We start from the raw sequence: 16,663 nt of genomic DNA, 5'->3' as shown, positions 1-16,663 counted from the left end.
TAAGTGCTTCAGTGTGCTGCAGACAGTCCAGCATACTTAGTTACAGGTTTAGTGGTTGATCCATGCTTCAGTAGAAGTCCTTATGTGGCTGGAGAACATGGATTCTCTTAACACACAGTCCCTGTGTTAAAGCCTTTGCAGTTCAAGTACTTGGGTGACTTCCACTTGTCTGATTGGTACTTAGCCATGAGCTGGGAAAAGGGAATTGTACTGGAGGCTTTGAGCCCTTGGGGAAATCTGATGTCTGGTCAGCTCAGGCATTAAAAGCAGGACAGACACCCAGTAGGACTACAGCATTTACATTGGAAAATGTCCAGAGTTGCTGGAGATAGGCCATAACTTGTGATGTTCTACAATCAACAAAAGACCCCAAACCAAAAAAAACAAGCTGCAAAAAACTTTTCATTCTTCCTCTTTTGTAGCAAGAGCTGTAAAGAGATAAAAGATTATTTAACAGTTTAAATAATGTGAAGAAATCTGACAATCAAACATTTTACTGCTTTGGAAGAGAAGAGGTACCTGGTGTTAAATTCTGGGAAAAGGGATTCAGATTGCTGCAGCATATAATTTGTGGGGTTATTCCTGTACTTTCAATATCTATCTCTCTACATGTTTAAAAATGCTCTGTTAAGGGCTGTGCTGCCAGCAGTGGTTAACTCAGGTGCCACCTGTGAGAGCACTTTGCAGAACAGTGGTCTCAGACCCTCTCTGCCCCTGTTCTGAGAGTGCTGTTCCTCTGTTACCCTGAGGGCATACCCAGGGCGGGCCCAGTGTTGCTGGCAGTGGCACTCTTATTTCCAGATTCTGGAGCTGCACTGGATCTGAACTCCCACAGAGACTCCAAACCCAGGGCGTCTTTAGATGCTGCCACAGACTGCTTCAGTCTGACTCTGGAGGGAGGAAGGGGGGTGTGTGAAAGACCACCGGTTTTGTGAAGTATAAGAAACAGAGCTGCAACTGGGTGCTGCTCAATTCCAGCACACACACTGCTGTGGGTCCCTCTGCAGTGAGGGTGTGTGTGTCTGACCATGAGTGGGCAAAGAGCTCCTACCAAGGGCTGTTTACTGAAATGGGTGGCTGACGATGTGTGTGAGCAGTATTTGACAGCAGCAGGCACTGCCTGAAATTTGTCAGGTGTGTGTGTGCATGTGCTCTTGCTCAAAAAGCTGCAGTGTCTTCTGAGAGATAAAAGCCATTATACTCCCCTGGAGCCCTGCCCTGTGGCTTTCTTCTGCTTGAAGGGTGGTGGTCCCTCTTCCCTGATACTGTTTGCAGCCTTTAGGAATATGATGGTGGTCTCTTCTACTGTGCCTTCGTGGCAGAACTTGCGGAAGTGAGTCAGTGCCTGCCTGATACTGTACAGCTGGGGGTTGGTGGTTCCTCTTCTAAATCAAGGCTTCCTGTTCCACTGATGGAGGTGATGGAGAGAAGATGATCCTGCAGTACAACAGGATACAGATTTGGCAAAGGCGTCTTCTAAAGCCCTGTGCTGGAGCTCAGGGTGCCTTTGTGCCATAAGCCGTGCTTTCCCAAAGCTCACTGCAGCTTGCTGCAGGAATTGGCCAAAATGCCCTTGGCCAAATTTGGCAACAGAGTGGGGAGTTTGTGCCTCTGTGACGACACTAGGAGCTTTCTCCCTTTCTTTGCAACTACTGTGCTGGAGACGGAAAGGCAAAATAAGCCTGGACCAAACACTTGCGGTGAAGGAAGAACGGCGTCTCAGCTCCCGCTGCGCCCAGGTTTGAGCCCTGCCCCGGCCCTGCCGCACGTTCCTAACGATGAGCTCTAATCCTCGCCCCCCTTCCCTCTCCGAAGGGCTGAGCGCCCGTCGGGGCGGGGGAGCGAGGGCCACCGGCCCGCCCTGGGGAGGAGGCGGCGGGGGCGGCCGATGCCCCCTCGGTGTCCCGTCCCCCTTCCCGGTCCCGGCAGCTTTAAATGCGGCGCGGCGGGCGCGGGCCGGCGGCAGCACCATGGGGCGGGCGCTCGGCATCCTGGGCTGCTGCCTGGCGCTGGCGCTGCTGCCGCTGCCCGCGGCCCCGCGGGGCCCCGCGCTCCGCCCGCGCCGGCAGCCGCGCCCCGGCGGCCGCTCCGCAGGTACCGCACCGGACCCGCGGCCCCGCTCCGCGCTCCCTCGCTGCTGCCCCGCTGCTGCTCCGCGCCTCTGAACCCCGAGCTCTTCCCTACCTGTGCTCGAAACATCTTTATTTCAGACTCGTGGAAGGACCAGGTTGCTGAAAACCATTTTTTTCCTTCTCACGCTAAAAAAAAGAATTTTTCTTTTTTCCTTTTTTTTTTTTTTTTCATGTCTTAAGCTACGCATGCATGCACTAACATTTCTTCCTGTTTTTTCAGCTTTCCAAAAGCAAAACTGAATTACAGGATGAATACAGAATTATATAGAATACATGTGGCTGGGATCCTAGATTTGTCTGGTCTATTACTCCATCCAAAGGCAAAATCAACTATGCTGCTATGCTTCCTGAGGGAATTTGTGCAATTTCATTTTTTTCCTCTGTTTTCACTTGAATCAGAGAAAAAAGGTTTCTAATGCCTTGGAAAAAAACTAAAAACTGCTGTTTTCACCCCTACTTTTAAGATACTTGTTAAGATTTTTTAAATTTAAGCTAGAATGGCATAATAAAAGTCAACTTGATAGTAGCCAGGAGAAGTGTGTCAGGTTCCCAAAACAAGGTGTGAATTCAAACTGGACACCTCATATTTTGCTATTTAATGCACTGGTGAGCCAAGATATTTCTTTTATAGAAATACTCTTGTTTTGGGTTGTCCATTTTTCAGCTGCAAATCCAACCTTGATGGTATAAATTAAGTACATGGTACTGTCTGTGTCAGGATGTGGTATCAGGACAAGGAGGGAGCGTTTCAGTTGCCTGCTGTCACTGTCTTGATTGGTTTTTGTCTTCCTATAAGTGATGCTTGTCTCTGATCTAAGCTATGGCTTTTCTGCTTCTGTCTAGATTTATATGGCAGTGAGGAATTTTGGAAATGTGTGTGTAAATGTTCATTTTTACATATAAAATTACTTCATGAGTAATTTCATTTTTCTCTCTGCTCTACAAGCCTTAAAACAATAACAATTTCCAAAGAAGCCTTTTTACAACATCATTTTTTCTTTTCCTTGTTGGCCTTTATTTGTTCTTGTTGTGTATTTTGGATTGTAATTTAAAAACAAGAAATCCTAATTAGCAGTTTATATTGTTACACGACACTATCCTAAAAAATATTACAATCTGTTCCCTATGTGATCTACTCAGATGTTTTGCCATTTTATTTTTTATCTTATAAAAACTGGAATTCAAACTTTATGAAAATAAATAATAAATACATTTTTATATAATTGTTCCATCTCTTTGTTGGCTGGTTACCACAAACCTTCGTTTCAAGGATAGTCAGACATTTTGAGAGCTCAAATGCACTTATCTATTAATGTTTAGAAAAAATCAGTTATTTATTACTTGTCAAAATTAATATTTATGACTCTCTAATATGCTGCTCACTGTAATTTGAAGCCTCTTCATAAAGAATCAACCAACATTTTCTGGCAGGAGTAGTTTGCCATGGCAGCACTCACTGCCCTTGGGTGAGTGAGAGCTCCTGTCCTGTGTAGGAGATGACTGAAGCATTTTCCTTCCTTCTTGGCAGACACTGCCTGTAAGAACCGGCCTCTAGACCTCGTCTTCATCGTAGACAGCTCCCGCAGCGTCCGACCTGAAGAGTTTGAGAAAGTGAAAACCTTCCTGTCAGAAATGATCGATACCCTGGATGTTGGTGAAAGAACGACGCGTGTGGCGGTCATGAACTATGCCAGCACTGTCAAGGTGGAGTTTCCCCTCCGGACCTACTTTGACAAAGCCTCTATGAAGGAAGCTGTGTCTCGCATTGAGCCCTTGTCTGCTGGCACGATGACCGGCCTTGCCATCCAAACTGCCATGGAAGAAGTCTTCACCGAGGAAATGGGTGCCCGGCCAGCAACCTTCAACATCCCCAAGGTGGTCATTGTTGTGACGGATGGACGGCCACAAGACCGGGTTCAAGATGTGGCGGCAAGCGCCCGGACAGCTGGCATCGAGATCTACGCGGTCGGGGTGGACCGGGCAGACATGCAGTCCCTGAGGATAATGGCCAGTGAGCCTCTGGATGAACACGTCTTCTATGTGGAGACCTACGGCGTGATAGAAAAGCTGACATCCAGATTCAGGGAGACTTTCTGTGGTAAGGGGATCAGTCCAAGAGAGTAGTGTAACTTGGCTCCTTGTGACTTCTGCTGCGGTTCCACTCCTTAAGAAAGAAGTTTTTCAGAAGTGTTATGTATCACATCTAAATATTTCCTTTACCATCCACTGGGCAAACAAGCCAACCCTCCTTTTCAGTAGAGCCCAAGTAACGGCCTTTCATTTTGAATAGTGACCTTAGTGTAGGTAACAGACCTGACTCGAGTGGACCTCCTTGTTCAGTTGGTCAGATTTAGGGAGAAAGAGAAATCACAGCAATCTAGAAAAGGTTTGACTGCATGTATTTATTGAATTACTGCACACCAGAGCTGTGCAGGCTGCTCATTTATTTTCCCAGCTCACTGGGAAGCAAGGACGATGGGCATGTGGAGCTGAAGGGATTCCCTTTAGGTTCAGAGTAGGACAATCAGCATGGCAGGTAAACCACTGCAGTGGCTTGAGCAATCTGGTGCAGGATAAAGTGCCCAAATGCAGCAGCAGGTCATCTCAGGACAGCTTTCACTCCTTAGGCACTGCTGGGCTTTTCCAGTGTGTCAGGCTCACATCTCCCTCTGTTTCTCTGCAGCTTGATTTACACAAGGAACTGTGGGATATTATTAATTAGCTTGGTTTTTTCAGGGCTGATCTTATAAAAATGCTGTATGTATTTGGTTTAGGCTAGAACTCCACTAACAATGCTAGGCCAGAGTGGGCTGTTACTGTCATTTACAGGGAAAAAAGGTAATCTGGAGCATTTAGAACTGCCTATAGATAGCTGTGACACAGCCCTACTCACAAAAATCAAATGACAACTTTCTGACAATCAAAAAACATGTGCAAAGTAGATTTTTCTAGTGAATTTCTAAGAAATTTACTTTTGAATAAATCTCCAGCAAATAATAGGTATAAATGACATTGTAAAAGAATTAAAATAACAGCCACTTCCTTGGGAACTTGGTTGGCAGTGTGTTACTTTGTTTTTTCAGAGCCTTACTAAAAATTACCACCACACCTTTTGAGTATGTTTAGAGTGAATAAACCTCTTTCTCTAGGTATGAAATAAATGTGTAAGACTGTCTGCAGACAGGACATTTTGCCAGTAATTAGCATAGGAAATGCCTTGAGGTTTGGCTTGACACCACGCTGTGCTGCTGGTGTGACCAGATCCTCACAAGTGCCCACCTGGCTGGACAGGTATGTGTGCTGTGAACACAGCACTCATGTCCACCTATGTTCTCACCAAAGCAAGTCTTTTCATAGCAGATAGAAAAATCTCTTGTTCTTAAGAATAAACTGTTTATTGTGCTGAAGCCCAGAAATTACGCCCCTGCAAGGCTGGAGGGTAAATCAGAGAGCTCACACGTGTACACTTCCAGCGGAACTCTGAGGTGCCTGCGTGCAGTTTGCCAGAATCTGGGATTCATGAAAAAAACAGGGTGAAGGAAACAGTCTTTAAAAAGACTCCTATAAATCAAATGAATCTAAGAGGGTCTTGTAAGACAGTGTGGTAAACTGGGTCCCTTTCCAGCTCCAGAGTGCTTTTTGGTCAGAAATCTGTACTCACCAGTGGCAACTAGGATTTTTTTTTGCTTTGACCAAGGCAATTAATTTATCTGCAGGGTGAACTGAAAACAGGAAAACTAATGTTCAGGGGAAAACCAGCTGGCTAAGATCAAGGTCTTGATGCATTGAAAGCATTATTCAGCATGAGGCCATCCTAGAGATGGAAAAGTCTTAGCCTTGAATTGCTGTCCAAGTCAGTGGACATTTGACTTTCCTACCACAAAAATCTGACTATTTGAGTCTGAGCTTCTCACTCATGCTTGAAAAGACCACCCAGAAATTTTGTTCATGTTAAATGTAAAGACAAGACAACTCTATCAGCCTTTTTAGCAGACTTCTAAAACAAGGAAGATTTCCTTGTTTTAGAAAATGGGAAATGTTGCCATTTTGTTGCCACAAAATTGCCTTGTTTTCAGAAATACATGAGAAGGTTTAAGCACTCTTGCTTCTAATTTTTTATCTCACCAGTATTGCTTTGGAGATTTATTTTACCAGTAATGCATACCCACTATAATACTAATTAGTAACTACTAATCGATGTAAAAAACTCAGGTAAAACCAGACCTGTCTTCCCATTTCTCTCTAATCCTCCCTTCCCTTCCCTTCCCTTCCCTTCCCTTCCCTTCCCTTCCCTTCCCTTCCCTTCCCTTCCCTTCCCTTCCCTTCCCTTCCCTTCCCTTCCCTTCCCTTCCCTTCCCTTCCCTTCCCTTCCCTTCCCTTCCCTTCCCTTCCCTTCCCTTCCCTTCCCTTCCCTTCCCTTCCCTTCCCTTCCCTTCCCTTCCCTTCCCTTCCCTTCCCTTCCCTTCCCTTCCCTTCCCTTCCCTTCCCTTCCCTTCCCTTCCCTCCCAACACCTTGTCCTTAATGGAAAGGAACTAGATGCAAAGAGCCAGAAGGTCCTTTTCATGGCTGAGTTCTCCTTTCCAGTGTAATGTTACTGAATGCTTAAAATCTCTCCTTGTTGAACCATCTCATTTTCAATTCATCTTTTCTCCTGCCACCTCAGGTAATGAGTTATTTCCGTGCTGTTTATGGCCTCTCTCTCCTGTCTATGGAGTGCTGCAAAGGAGGTCTGTAACTTGTTGTGACAGCAACACAGCACTGACATTTACTACCAGTGATCCAGCAAACAGTGCAAGATGTACTTCTGTAAGCATGAATGAGCAATGCCCGTTCCTTCCCTCTGGGGTGACTGAAGTTCCTCTCTGTCATGCCCTTTGTAGCTGTGAACGTGTGTGCCCTGGGGACCCACGGCTGCCAGCAGCTCTGTGTGAGTAACGGGGCATCCCACCTCTGCGACTGCTATGAAGGATACACCCTGAATCCAGATAAGAGAACCTGCTCAGGTATTATTCCTTTGGATAACGAGTTCAACTAGAAAAAAAAAAAATAAACTAACACTATTCTTGGATTTGAGATGCTACTTGTATGCTTCTGTTGAAACAACAAACTTCTGTATCTTTTTCAGTAAAAATTCTAGAAATTAATAAATAAAACTCAGCTGCAAGTAATGGTGAGATGCAGTTTGATTCTATCACCGTCCTTTTTATTGTGCCTACAGATCCATTCATGAGGGCCAGATGCCAAAACAAAGTCTTCAAATACATTATAGATATTTTCTCCTACCACTTGTTCTAATTCCTTCAATTACTATTGCCATTTCTGAGCTGATTTCAAATCAAAATATATTTTAAAATGGGAATGTGCACTCCATCCCAAACTGCCTGTTACTAACAATGAGTTGTTTCTCTAACACGCCTGACAAGCTGTGGACATGTGTGCACCTGGGAGGCACGAGTGTGGCCAGATCTGTGTGAGTAACAACGGATCCTATGTCTGTGACTGCTATGAAGGCTACACCTTGAATCCAGACAAGAAGACTTGCTCAGGTAAGACTTAAAGGCTACTTGAATACATGAAACTCATGGAGATATGGACATGTTTTCCGTGAGTTACTCTAAAATGAGAACTCAGCTGTAGTCTTTTCCTTGTTTCCATTAACAGTAACATTGCATTTTTCTTTAAATTTGTCGATTAGAAAATGTAGTTTGGCACTTATCTACCATTTTATGGTCTTCACAGAATTCCATAAACATTGTTTAGCTGCTTAGTCTGACACAGGGCAGGTTATTGCTCATCTCATGTGGGTTTTTAGATTCATCCTTACTGGGGATGTATGGGACTGTTGGAATTGCTGATGAAAGGCAGAACTGCATGAAATGTGGTGTAGTAATGTCTTGCAGTATCTGCCTCCTCCATTAAATAATTAATAACTGAATTCACTTGTCTGCATCATAATATAATAATGTAGTAGGGCACTGGTTAAATCGTAATGAAATTGTAATTAAAAATGTTGAGCATTTAAAACAGTTTGTGGAAGGGATTAACAGGCTTCTTTCCTAAACCATGGCTCCCCACAGCCCAGGACATGTGTGCACCTGGGAGGCATGACTGTGCCCAAGTCTGTCTGAGTAATGATGGATCCTACAGCTGTGGCTGCTATGAAGGATACACTCTGAATCCAGACAAGAAGACTTGCTCAGGTAAGATTTGATTAAGAAAAAAATGTATTTCACTAAAAGCAAGCAGCTTTTAAAAATCTGGTAAATTGATGTTATTTTTCTGATAAATTATCCCAGAGTTTCTGTACAACTCCTGAAAACAACTTTGTTTTACCATATGTACAGTAGTAATTTTAGATCTTTGGCTCTTCTGCTGTTGTGTGAAGCTTGTATTTGGTTAAGATTAAAATGCCATTTGGCATTTCCTTGAGGACTTCACAGTATTTTCACACCCGTGGAGCGTGAATTGCCATATCCAGCATGTGATATGGACCATTTTTGTCAGAAAACTCTTCAGTAAAGCAGCACAAGGGAATGAGATGAGGGAGAGCATGGACTGTGCTGGAAGAGAGATTGCAGTCTGTATCATCATGAGTGTGATTGCTCTTTCTGGTGGATGTGTTTGGACCTTAAAAATATTCCAGTCTTACAGCTCTAGAGGATGGAGGTAAATGTTCCTTCTCAGTGCTGGTCTCTTGTGGAGAACAAGAGCATAGATGTAGCTGGTACTCAGGGATGTACATACAAGTATATATTATCTACAAATTGTTATCTATTCTATATTATCTTCACTTGATTAGGGTTTGATCTTCACTGTGAATTTCTTTGGATGTATCACTGGTGATTTATTTAGGGAAAATAATTTTTTTTTTTCCCCACTTCCACTATAATCCCTTTCCTTACTATATTTTGTGTGACAAACTGTTGAATTTAGGCTTCCGGTTCCAGGAAGTTCTGGGCAAATCTCTCAAGGTAAGTCACAGGTCTCACATCTCAAAGAGTTCTGAAGCCAGAGGGCCTCAGTATTTCTCCTGCCTAGGTTAGGAGCCGATTTTGTAAATATGGCGCTTAGCATTAGCTCTTAGCTGGCATTACAGAGAAGCAATAAACATGTGAGGGAATGTAAATTCAGTTAGGCCTCCCCTTTGGGAGTCTAATCCCAAACCTCATTTCATAGCACCGATTCTCCTTCTGCTTACTCAAACTTTAAATTATTTTCTTCACATTGCTTGCTTTTTTTTTTTTTTCCCTTTTGAATCTCATTTTGCAGTATCCTGCTAATGATTTTCCAACCACCCAGGTCTTTGTCGCAATTATATCACAAAGATGTGCAAAAAATGTTGCAAAAATAGTCTAGGTCTTTTCCTTTTTTTCTTCTTTTCCTTTGCTTCCTTTCCCTTCTCCTTTTTTTCTCTCTTTCTTGCTCTCTTCCTTTCTTTCTCCACCCTTTTTTTTTCTTGTGCCTTACTGGGCCTTCTTACTGCAAAGATATCCAAATATAGGAACTCCTTCTCAGCTTGCCCTTTCAGAATTGACATGTTAAATTTGGCAGAAAACAGCAGCCTCACACATAAAGTGCCCACTTTATAACTGGCAGTGGGTGTCACATCTTTTTTAGCAGCCACATATACTTTTCTGTTTATGGTCTTTTCACTCCCTAAAACAGTGTCTTCTCCAGCTCAATTACAGCTGAAATAATGCCAAATAGTCTCTTAAAATCAAGATATTTGTTCTCTGAAATTCTGTTGGAGAATTGTTTTGTAACTTCTTCACTTCCAGTTCCATTCCTTTTGCCATCTGTTACAGCTGCAGAAAAGTGTTGCCAGTATTCCAAAATTTCCTACTAATTTTGTGACGTTGATAGCCACATAGAAACACACTCTGTGCACCCTGCTCTGGTTAACACCACACTGACACGCAGTAAAAACATCCTGGTTTGAATCCAAATGAGGATACATTTGCGAATGGGAATCAAAGTTTGGATATGGATTGATATTCTCCTCTGCAATGCCTCCCTCAGCTGCCGACGTGTGTGCGCCTGGCAGGCACGACTGCCAGCAGGTCTGCGTGAGGGGCGACCAGTTCTACTCCTGTGACTGCCACCGAGGCTACACCCTCAACCCAGACAGGAGGACGTGCTCAAGTAAGAGCAGACTGCTGATCCCCTTCCAGCCATGCCCTCTCTTGTTAGCATGTGAATATATTTGTATCTGCCTGAGGAGCTTTCACACAGGCTCGGGTGTTAAAATTAACAGTTTAGTTAATTTAGGGTGTTAGAATTAACAGTTCTATATCACTCTGCCTAGCCCACTTGAGCAAATGTCAGAGACACAAAGAACTTTATATGTAACAATGTTGGTAAATACTCACCATACAGTCTTTGTCAACTTAGAAATAAGGCCTTCCCTAATTCATGTAATATTCAGCAAACCCAGAACTGACAAATTGTTGAGAGAAGATCTGGGGTTAGTCACACACTTTACTGTGGAATGTGTGTACCACCATGCAAGACAGTTTGAGGTGATGTCCTCCCCTCCAGGCTGAATTTCATCTTGCTGTTCCTTTCTTTAGCTTCTCAGTGACTTTGTTTTACAGTAAAAAGGTAACAATTTCAGAAGTGTTTCTTTGCTTCCCAGTCTCCTTACTGTAAAGTTATTGTGTACTGGAAACCTTTCCTAGTGTACCTTTGGAGCTGATGTGGCATCTCACATCTGGTGGGGTTACGCAGCTGGGTCAGAGGGAGCAAGGTCTGACGTATCCCTTGATTAATTAATGTATTAATCCCCAGTAAGACAATTGCTGCTCCAAGGTGAGACCAGTTACATATCTCAGCAGTTCCTGATAAGATTCATAGAGGACAGGATCCTGGCATGGAAAAGCATTGCCATTGGGGAGCATTAAAAAATGTTATCTTGGTTTTGGATAACTACTTCACCAAAGCACATCCTGTGTGAGCCGGTGTGTGTGCACCAGGAACCTATGCCTGGCAGCAGGTCTGTGGGAGTGGATCATAGACCTGTGACTGCTATGAAGGCTTTATCTTAAATTCAGATGACAAAACATGCTCAAGTAATAACTTAATGTTTGGGTATTTTACTGAATATGTGTATTTATTGAAGCACCTCTTTTTATTGTGTTAAGCATTTTTAATCTGTTTGAGAAATGGTCTATCAACTCACAAGCTCTCAGGAAGTATAATCCCTTTTCATTCTTTTATGCCTCTTTCCAAAATATTTTGAGCTAGTTTGGTCCTTCTTCTTTAGTTATAGCAGTTACTGTATTTAAAACTAGTTTAAGGTTAATGTTGCTGCTTATCTATCATCACACCTTGAAGGACTGACTGTATTTAAAAATACAGTCTGTCATAATCTGCATTCCTGAAATGGGAATAATTGAGGGTGTTGGCAAGGCAGGGTTCTGGGGCACCTGCCTCTGGGATGTGAGTCTCCATTGCCTACCAGCATTTGGAGAATGGCTGGGGGGTCCCCAGGGGAACAATACTCAGGTTAGAACTAATGTAATGCTAAACCTTGTATTCTCAGCGTCTCCTCTAAGCTGAGTGGGGCAAGAATGAACTCAACAAGTGTTTTCAGACAGGCAATACTGGGATCAAATGTTGGCAGAACCTCTCCACAGTTTGATGTAGAATCCAAAGTTAAGTTGGGTAGGAAGGGACCTCAAGAGCTACCTAGGTGTACCCCTGGTTCAGAGTGGGAAAAACCTGCCATCACACCAAGTGGCTGAAGATGCTGTGTAAGAGCAGAGTTATAAAATAGGTGGATATAGATAAACACCATCTGCAAAAATAGTTTCTTGTTGGTCTGGACTTGACCACAAATGCAGTGTAAAAACACAGCTTTAGCATGTTTTGTGTGACTTGCTGGGCATCCCAGTGGCAACAGGAATGCCCCAAATTTTGAATATCAAATACTGGAAGACCCTCAGTTTCACAGTTGGACTATAGAAGAATTCAGAATACCCTTGGACAATTGCCAGAGCTAGTTGGAAAAATAATTTTGTTAAAACAGACAAAATCCAAGGAAGATCTGTATCTGTCATTGTAGAATTTAAATGCAGACATAAAAAGTTAACTGGCAGTTGGTTGGAAACCAACCATAGTGGTGTGATGTTCTGAACTGGCCTTCCTCCAGCTGACTCTTGAAGAGCTCTTCTTTGTACATTGACCAAAAAGCCAGTGGAATGTTCCAAAGAGGGGAGCTGAACAAATACATGCTCAGTGGAATCAAGGAGACACCAATTTCAACACTGGCTTTAAGACAAATGAGTTTCTGCACTGCTAAATCTGCTACCTCATAGATTTTGCAGTTTTGTTGCAAAATGGGAGTAATAATAGCATAACTGCTAAAAAACCCAAACAAATCAAACCAACCAACCAACCAAACAACCAAACAACAAAAAACAAAGAAGCCAAAAACAGTTCAGGAAAAATGGGAAATGTACTTATGTATAATATTTCTATTTTTTTACTGTTACAATGCTCACACACATTGTTTGACATTGATCAGCTATGCATTTATATAGCCAAAATTATATATATGTATATATTATTAATTATATATATACAAAAAATTTTTACTATGCTATTGTTACCTTTGCAAGTAATGTAAAAACACATGTATTAAGAGATGGGTATTATACACAGGTAATACCTCTTGAGAAGCTATTGAAAATGTATTTCTAGTCTCTCTTTTAAGAAGGCTTTGCTTTTGGAAGCTTATTATTCCAGTCTCAGATGTGGATGGTGAACTCTGCAGTTCCTGTGCTGTAGTATCTGTTGATACACTTGTTCTCAGCCTTCATCAAAGTGGTGCAGCCTTAACTTATTTACTTTATGGAGCAGGTGAGGTTAAATTGAGAACCCACAGCCATCTACTGATGCTTGTCATTATTATATCACAGTGAAATTGTCATAATTTTTGGGGTTTCTTTTGTGAATTATGGAGAAGAAGGAATTCTTGAGGACAGCTGAGGCTGGTCCCCTGCAAGTTTGGAAGACTGAGTACAAGACTTAGGAACCGATTAAATGGAAGCACTGTGGAGTATAGCAAAGATCACCTTCTCTTTCTGAAGAGACTGGTAGCTCCTCTGTCATACTAACTAGCTCCTCCAGTTAGATTGCTGTGACTTTCTGCTAGATTATAAATTCACATGGGCCTATTTGAATGATGTCATTCCCTCCATCTATATTAATGTGACATTTGAATGGATTTGTGTCCATACTCTTGAATCAAGAAAGATACTCCCTAGGCATGCATGTCACAAATGTTAGAAATCAAGAGTACTTGTGGGGCAACACAATTAAAGTTGAAGAGGAGGCTGGTTGGTCTCTGCAGCCAGAACCTTTTTTTATTTTATTTTTTTTTCTCAGTAAAGGTCTAATTTAAAGAGAGTAGAGGATTCAGGCAGGCAGGTGAGGAACATCCTGCTCTGCTTCCTTCTTGGTTCGAGTTGAGCTCTCTCTTGCCTGTCCTGGACTATGACACTCAGGTCTCTGGCTACACACCAGCCCCTGTTCACTGCTGCCCCTCCTTCCCAACTGCCCTGGCTTGTAGTGCTTGCTGTAGCATCACATCATGGGTTTGACTCCTTCCACAGGATCAAGCATTTTCTTGGGATTTAAATGTTCAATAATTGTAGTAAATATACTAAATGCTGTTTTCTCTCTTAGGAGCCATAACGAGCAGTCTTGTAACAACTGAAGAGTCCTGTAAGTGTGAAGCCATAATTGCCCTCCAGGACTCAGTGACCTCACACCTTGAAGCTCTGTCCAAAAAATATATCCTTTTTCTCACATGATCACTTGCATTCAGCACATTCCTGGTGTTTTAGAAGTAGCTGTTTTGTTATAAACCAGGGAAGAAATATCCAGAGAAGTAAGTATTTTCAGGGTAATTTCACAAATATTATGGAAAAAAAAGATAGGTTGTTACAAACACCATTATGTTTTCACATTTCATTGAAGAGCAACACAATACAGATAAAATAAATGCATATGCCCACATCCCCTAGATTATATCTGACATGTTGAACATCAAGCACTGTTCATCAAACTCATAATTCTTCTAGCTGGCTTTTACTGTTACATCAAACACTCAGTTTTGAGCCCTCCTATTATGTCCCAAAACTTTAGGGACAACTTCACGGGCAGTGTGACAACAGTCCCATTAGCTGTGGTATTCCTCTGCATCCCACCTCCATAGGCAGGCACTGTCCCAAGTGTTTTTCAAGCACCTTCTTTTCTCTGAAAATCTGTGAGCCTGTTAGTATCCGGGCACGCAGGAGCATGAGAGGGCTGTGAGGCAGGGTGCTGAGGCTGGAGGCTCTGGTTAAGCCTTGTGCCCGCAGGAGACCCGAGGTGCCGGCTGGCGCTGGAATTTGCCGGCTGCCTTTGCTGCAGTGCCGTGTCTGCAGCCGGGAAGAGAAATGCGGTCCGCCCCCGGATCAGACATTCCACAAACATGTGGGAGAGAAAAAAAACCCAAGCAATAAGCAAAGAGAAAGTGGTGATCTGTGTTGTACCACAGCAAGCCTGAATGCTGAAATAAATGCCCTCAGATGACATTGCAGGAACTAATAACTGGAAGTTGAAGTTGGACAAGCTGTGGTACATCATAAGGCATAATTTTTAGAAGTGAGAGTGCTTGATCACTGCTACAATTTACCAAGGAAGGTCACAGATTTTCTTTGCTGAAAATTTTTGAAACAGAATTTTTTTTCTGTCAAAGGTGCTCTTATTCAAATAGAAATTGATTTAAAGGAGCATTATGTCTGTGGTTATCATCCCAATCTCTTAGGCTTCAAAATGAAGGAAGAGTGGACTATTTAAGACTAAAAAAAAGGAGAGTAAAGTAGTGAGTTTTATATATCACTTAGATAGATACAAGAGTTTTTCAGTTTGCCTAAGTATCTGAAAGTCAAATAAAGACTTCTGCCAAGGACACAAAACTTTCCCAGTTTTTGAATAAATTCAAAGTTATTTTCATGAGATCTAATTGCACATCCCTCTTCATGCAGTGCACTTGGAATTCAGTTTATCTACCTGGGAAAAGCAAGGGGAAAAACTCAGATTTTCCTGGATTATAATGTATAATTCTAGGGAATCTAATTAGTTAAAACTGAACACCAAGATATTTAAACCTGTAATGTCATCTCAGTAGTAGCACATCCTTCAGAGATCAATCTTTCTACCCCAAGAGCTCATGTTAAGCAAGAAAATGTTGTAGGTTTAAGTTAGGAATAGACTTTATTTAATAGACTGAGGCTTTCTTTCAAAGTCATTCTTTGATGTGCCATTTCTATCCCTAGAACCCTTTCAAGACAACCCAGAAAACAGCAGAGACTATCACCTTCTGCTCCTCATCCCTGGGTATCACCTAATCCAACTCTTTCTAAGAGATTAGGGTTGTTGAGATTATTTGGGAAGATGCCAGATCTTGACAGAAGTCTAATATGTTATAGAAATCTCTGTTTCAAGCATGTATTGACTTAATCTAGAAACCAGACTGTTTTTTGAAAATGCAGCAATGAGAAAGACTGTAAATAAAACAAACCTTATAGCCATCTATTTTATTCCCCTTAACAACTGACCACTAGAGGAAGTGTCTGAGAAACTGCAGGCATATCAAGAGAGACAGCAGATTGTCTGAGCTATCATTTTGCTGTATTTTAAAATAATTTTTCAGAATCAAACCTTGTAATTGTTTTCAGGAAGCTTTATTTCATTGCACAGCTTACAAAACAGCAGTGGTTTATTATTATCAACAAATGTCAAGAAGACTTCAGGGAGACAAGAGCCTTGAAAATACAGTGACCCTAAAGATCTTCATGTACAATCACTTTATAGCGATGAAGCTACTCATACCTGCTGTGCTTCAGTTTCTACTGCAGATATTGCTTTTCTGTAGTAACTGCATTTTTTATTCTCTTACTTCAAAGCAAATACAGAAAAAAAATGAATGGATACAGTATATCACATTATATAAAACTTTCAAATGGCAAGGCAGAATGCCAGAGTGCCTATGTCTTCTTTCAATTAAATGGGAAAGTTGGATCTTGTAACTTATTTTAATAAAATACAATATGATATGCACATTGATGTTGGAAGTTATTTTGTATTCAACCTAAAGGACACGTGTTATGAAATAAAGGGTTTAAAAAACCCAGGGAAACAGAACTTCAAGGATAAAAGAGGCATAAATGGAAGAAATAAACAGAATACTCCCCCAAGTCACATGTTTGGAAAAAGAAGTATTTGATTTTAAAACCTAGATGTCACTGTAAATATAGATAAAAGATGGAACAGTAATTTCAAGTATTAATAACGTTAAAAATGTAGAAGAATGAAAGACATCCTCCAATTTAATATTTTTATCCTGCAAGATTTACTTGTGTTCTCGGTCGTTCCTATTGTCATTACGGACTTTACTGACACTTTACTGGTGTCAATCTGGCTTTTAGGATAAAACACACAAGCTAACAATTAAAAAAAAATTACTTGTTAAAGGAATCCA

General features: G+C 41.9%; 1 protein-coding gene across 3 annotated transcripts; it reads left to right on the top strand.

Moving 5' to 3' along the window:
• The first annotated feature begins 17 nt into the window (after positions 1–17).
• Positions 18–16,648, top strand: MATN3 (matrilin 3). Of its 3 annotated transcripts, none has more exons than XM_053973791.1 (8): positions 18–1,739; positions 3,661–4,230; positions 7,014–7,136; positions 7,557–7,679; positions 8,211–8,333; positions 10,153–10,275; positions 13,822–13,929; positions 15,744–16,636. In XM_053973791.1, exons 1-8 carry the CDS (start codon positions 1,568–1,570, stop codon positions 15,797–15,799), a joined length of 1,398 nt encoding a protein of 465 aa, XP_053829766.1. In that variant the 5' UTR covers positions 18–1,567; the 3' UTR covers positions 15,800–16,636. The 3 variants fall into 3 exon arrangements, with proteins under 3 accessions (XP_053829766.1, XP_053829768.1, XP_053829767.1); XM_053973792.1 differs by lacking the exon at positions 18–1,739 and adding an exon at positions 1,971–2,094 and having other exon boundaries at positions 15,744–16,633; XM_053973793.1 differs by lacking the exon at positions 10,153–10,275 and having other exon boundaries at positions 15,744–16,648.
• Positions 16,649–16,663: the final 15 nt, after the last annotated feature.

Source organism: Vidua macroura, chromosome 3 (genome assembly GCF_024509145.1).
Source record: "Vidua macroura isolate BioBank_ID:100142 chromosome 3, ASM2450914v1, whole genome shotgun sequence".
Classification (NCBI taxonomy): Eukaryota; Metazoa; Chordata; class Aves; order Passeriformes; family Viduidae; genus Vidua; species Vidua macroura.
This window is presented reverse-complemented; position numbering and strand designations above follow the sequence as displayed.

Excerpts from the sequence above, each read along its gene's own strand:
- MATN3 (XM_053973791.1), top strand. The coding sequence starts at position 1,568 with ATGCCCTTGGCCAAATTTGGCAACAGAGTGGGGAGTTTGTGCCTCTGT. Across the intron at positions 1,740-3,660 it reads TCAGCTCCCGCTGCGCCCAG|ACACTGCCTGTAAGAACCGG; the intron begins GTTTGAGCCCTG and ends CCTTCTTGGCAG. Across the intron at positions 4,231-7,013 it reads ATTCAGGGAGACTTTCTGTG|CTGTGAACGTGTGTGCCCTG; the intron begins GTAAGGGGATCA and ends TGCCCTTTGTAG.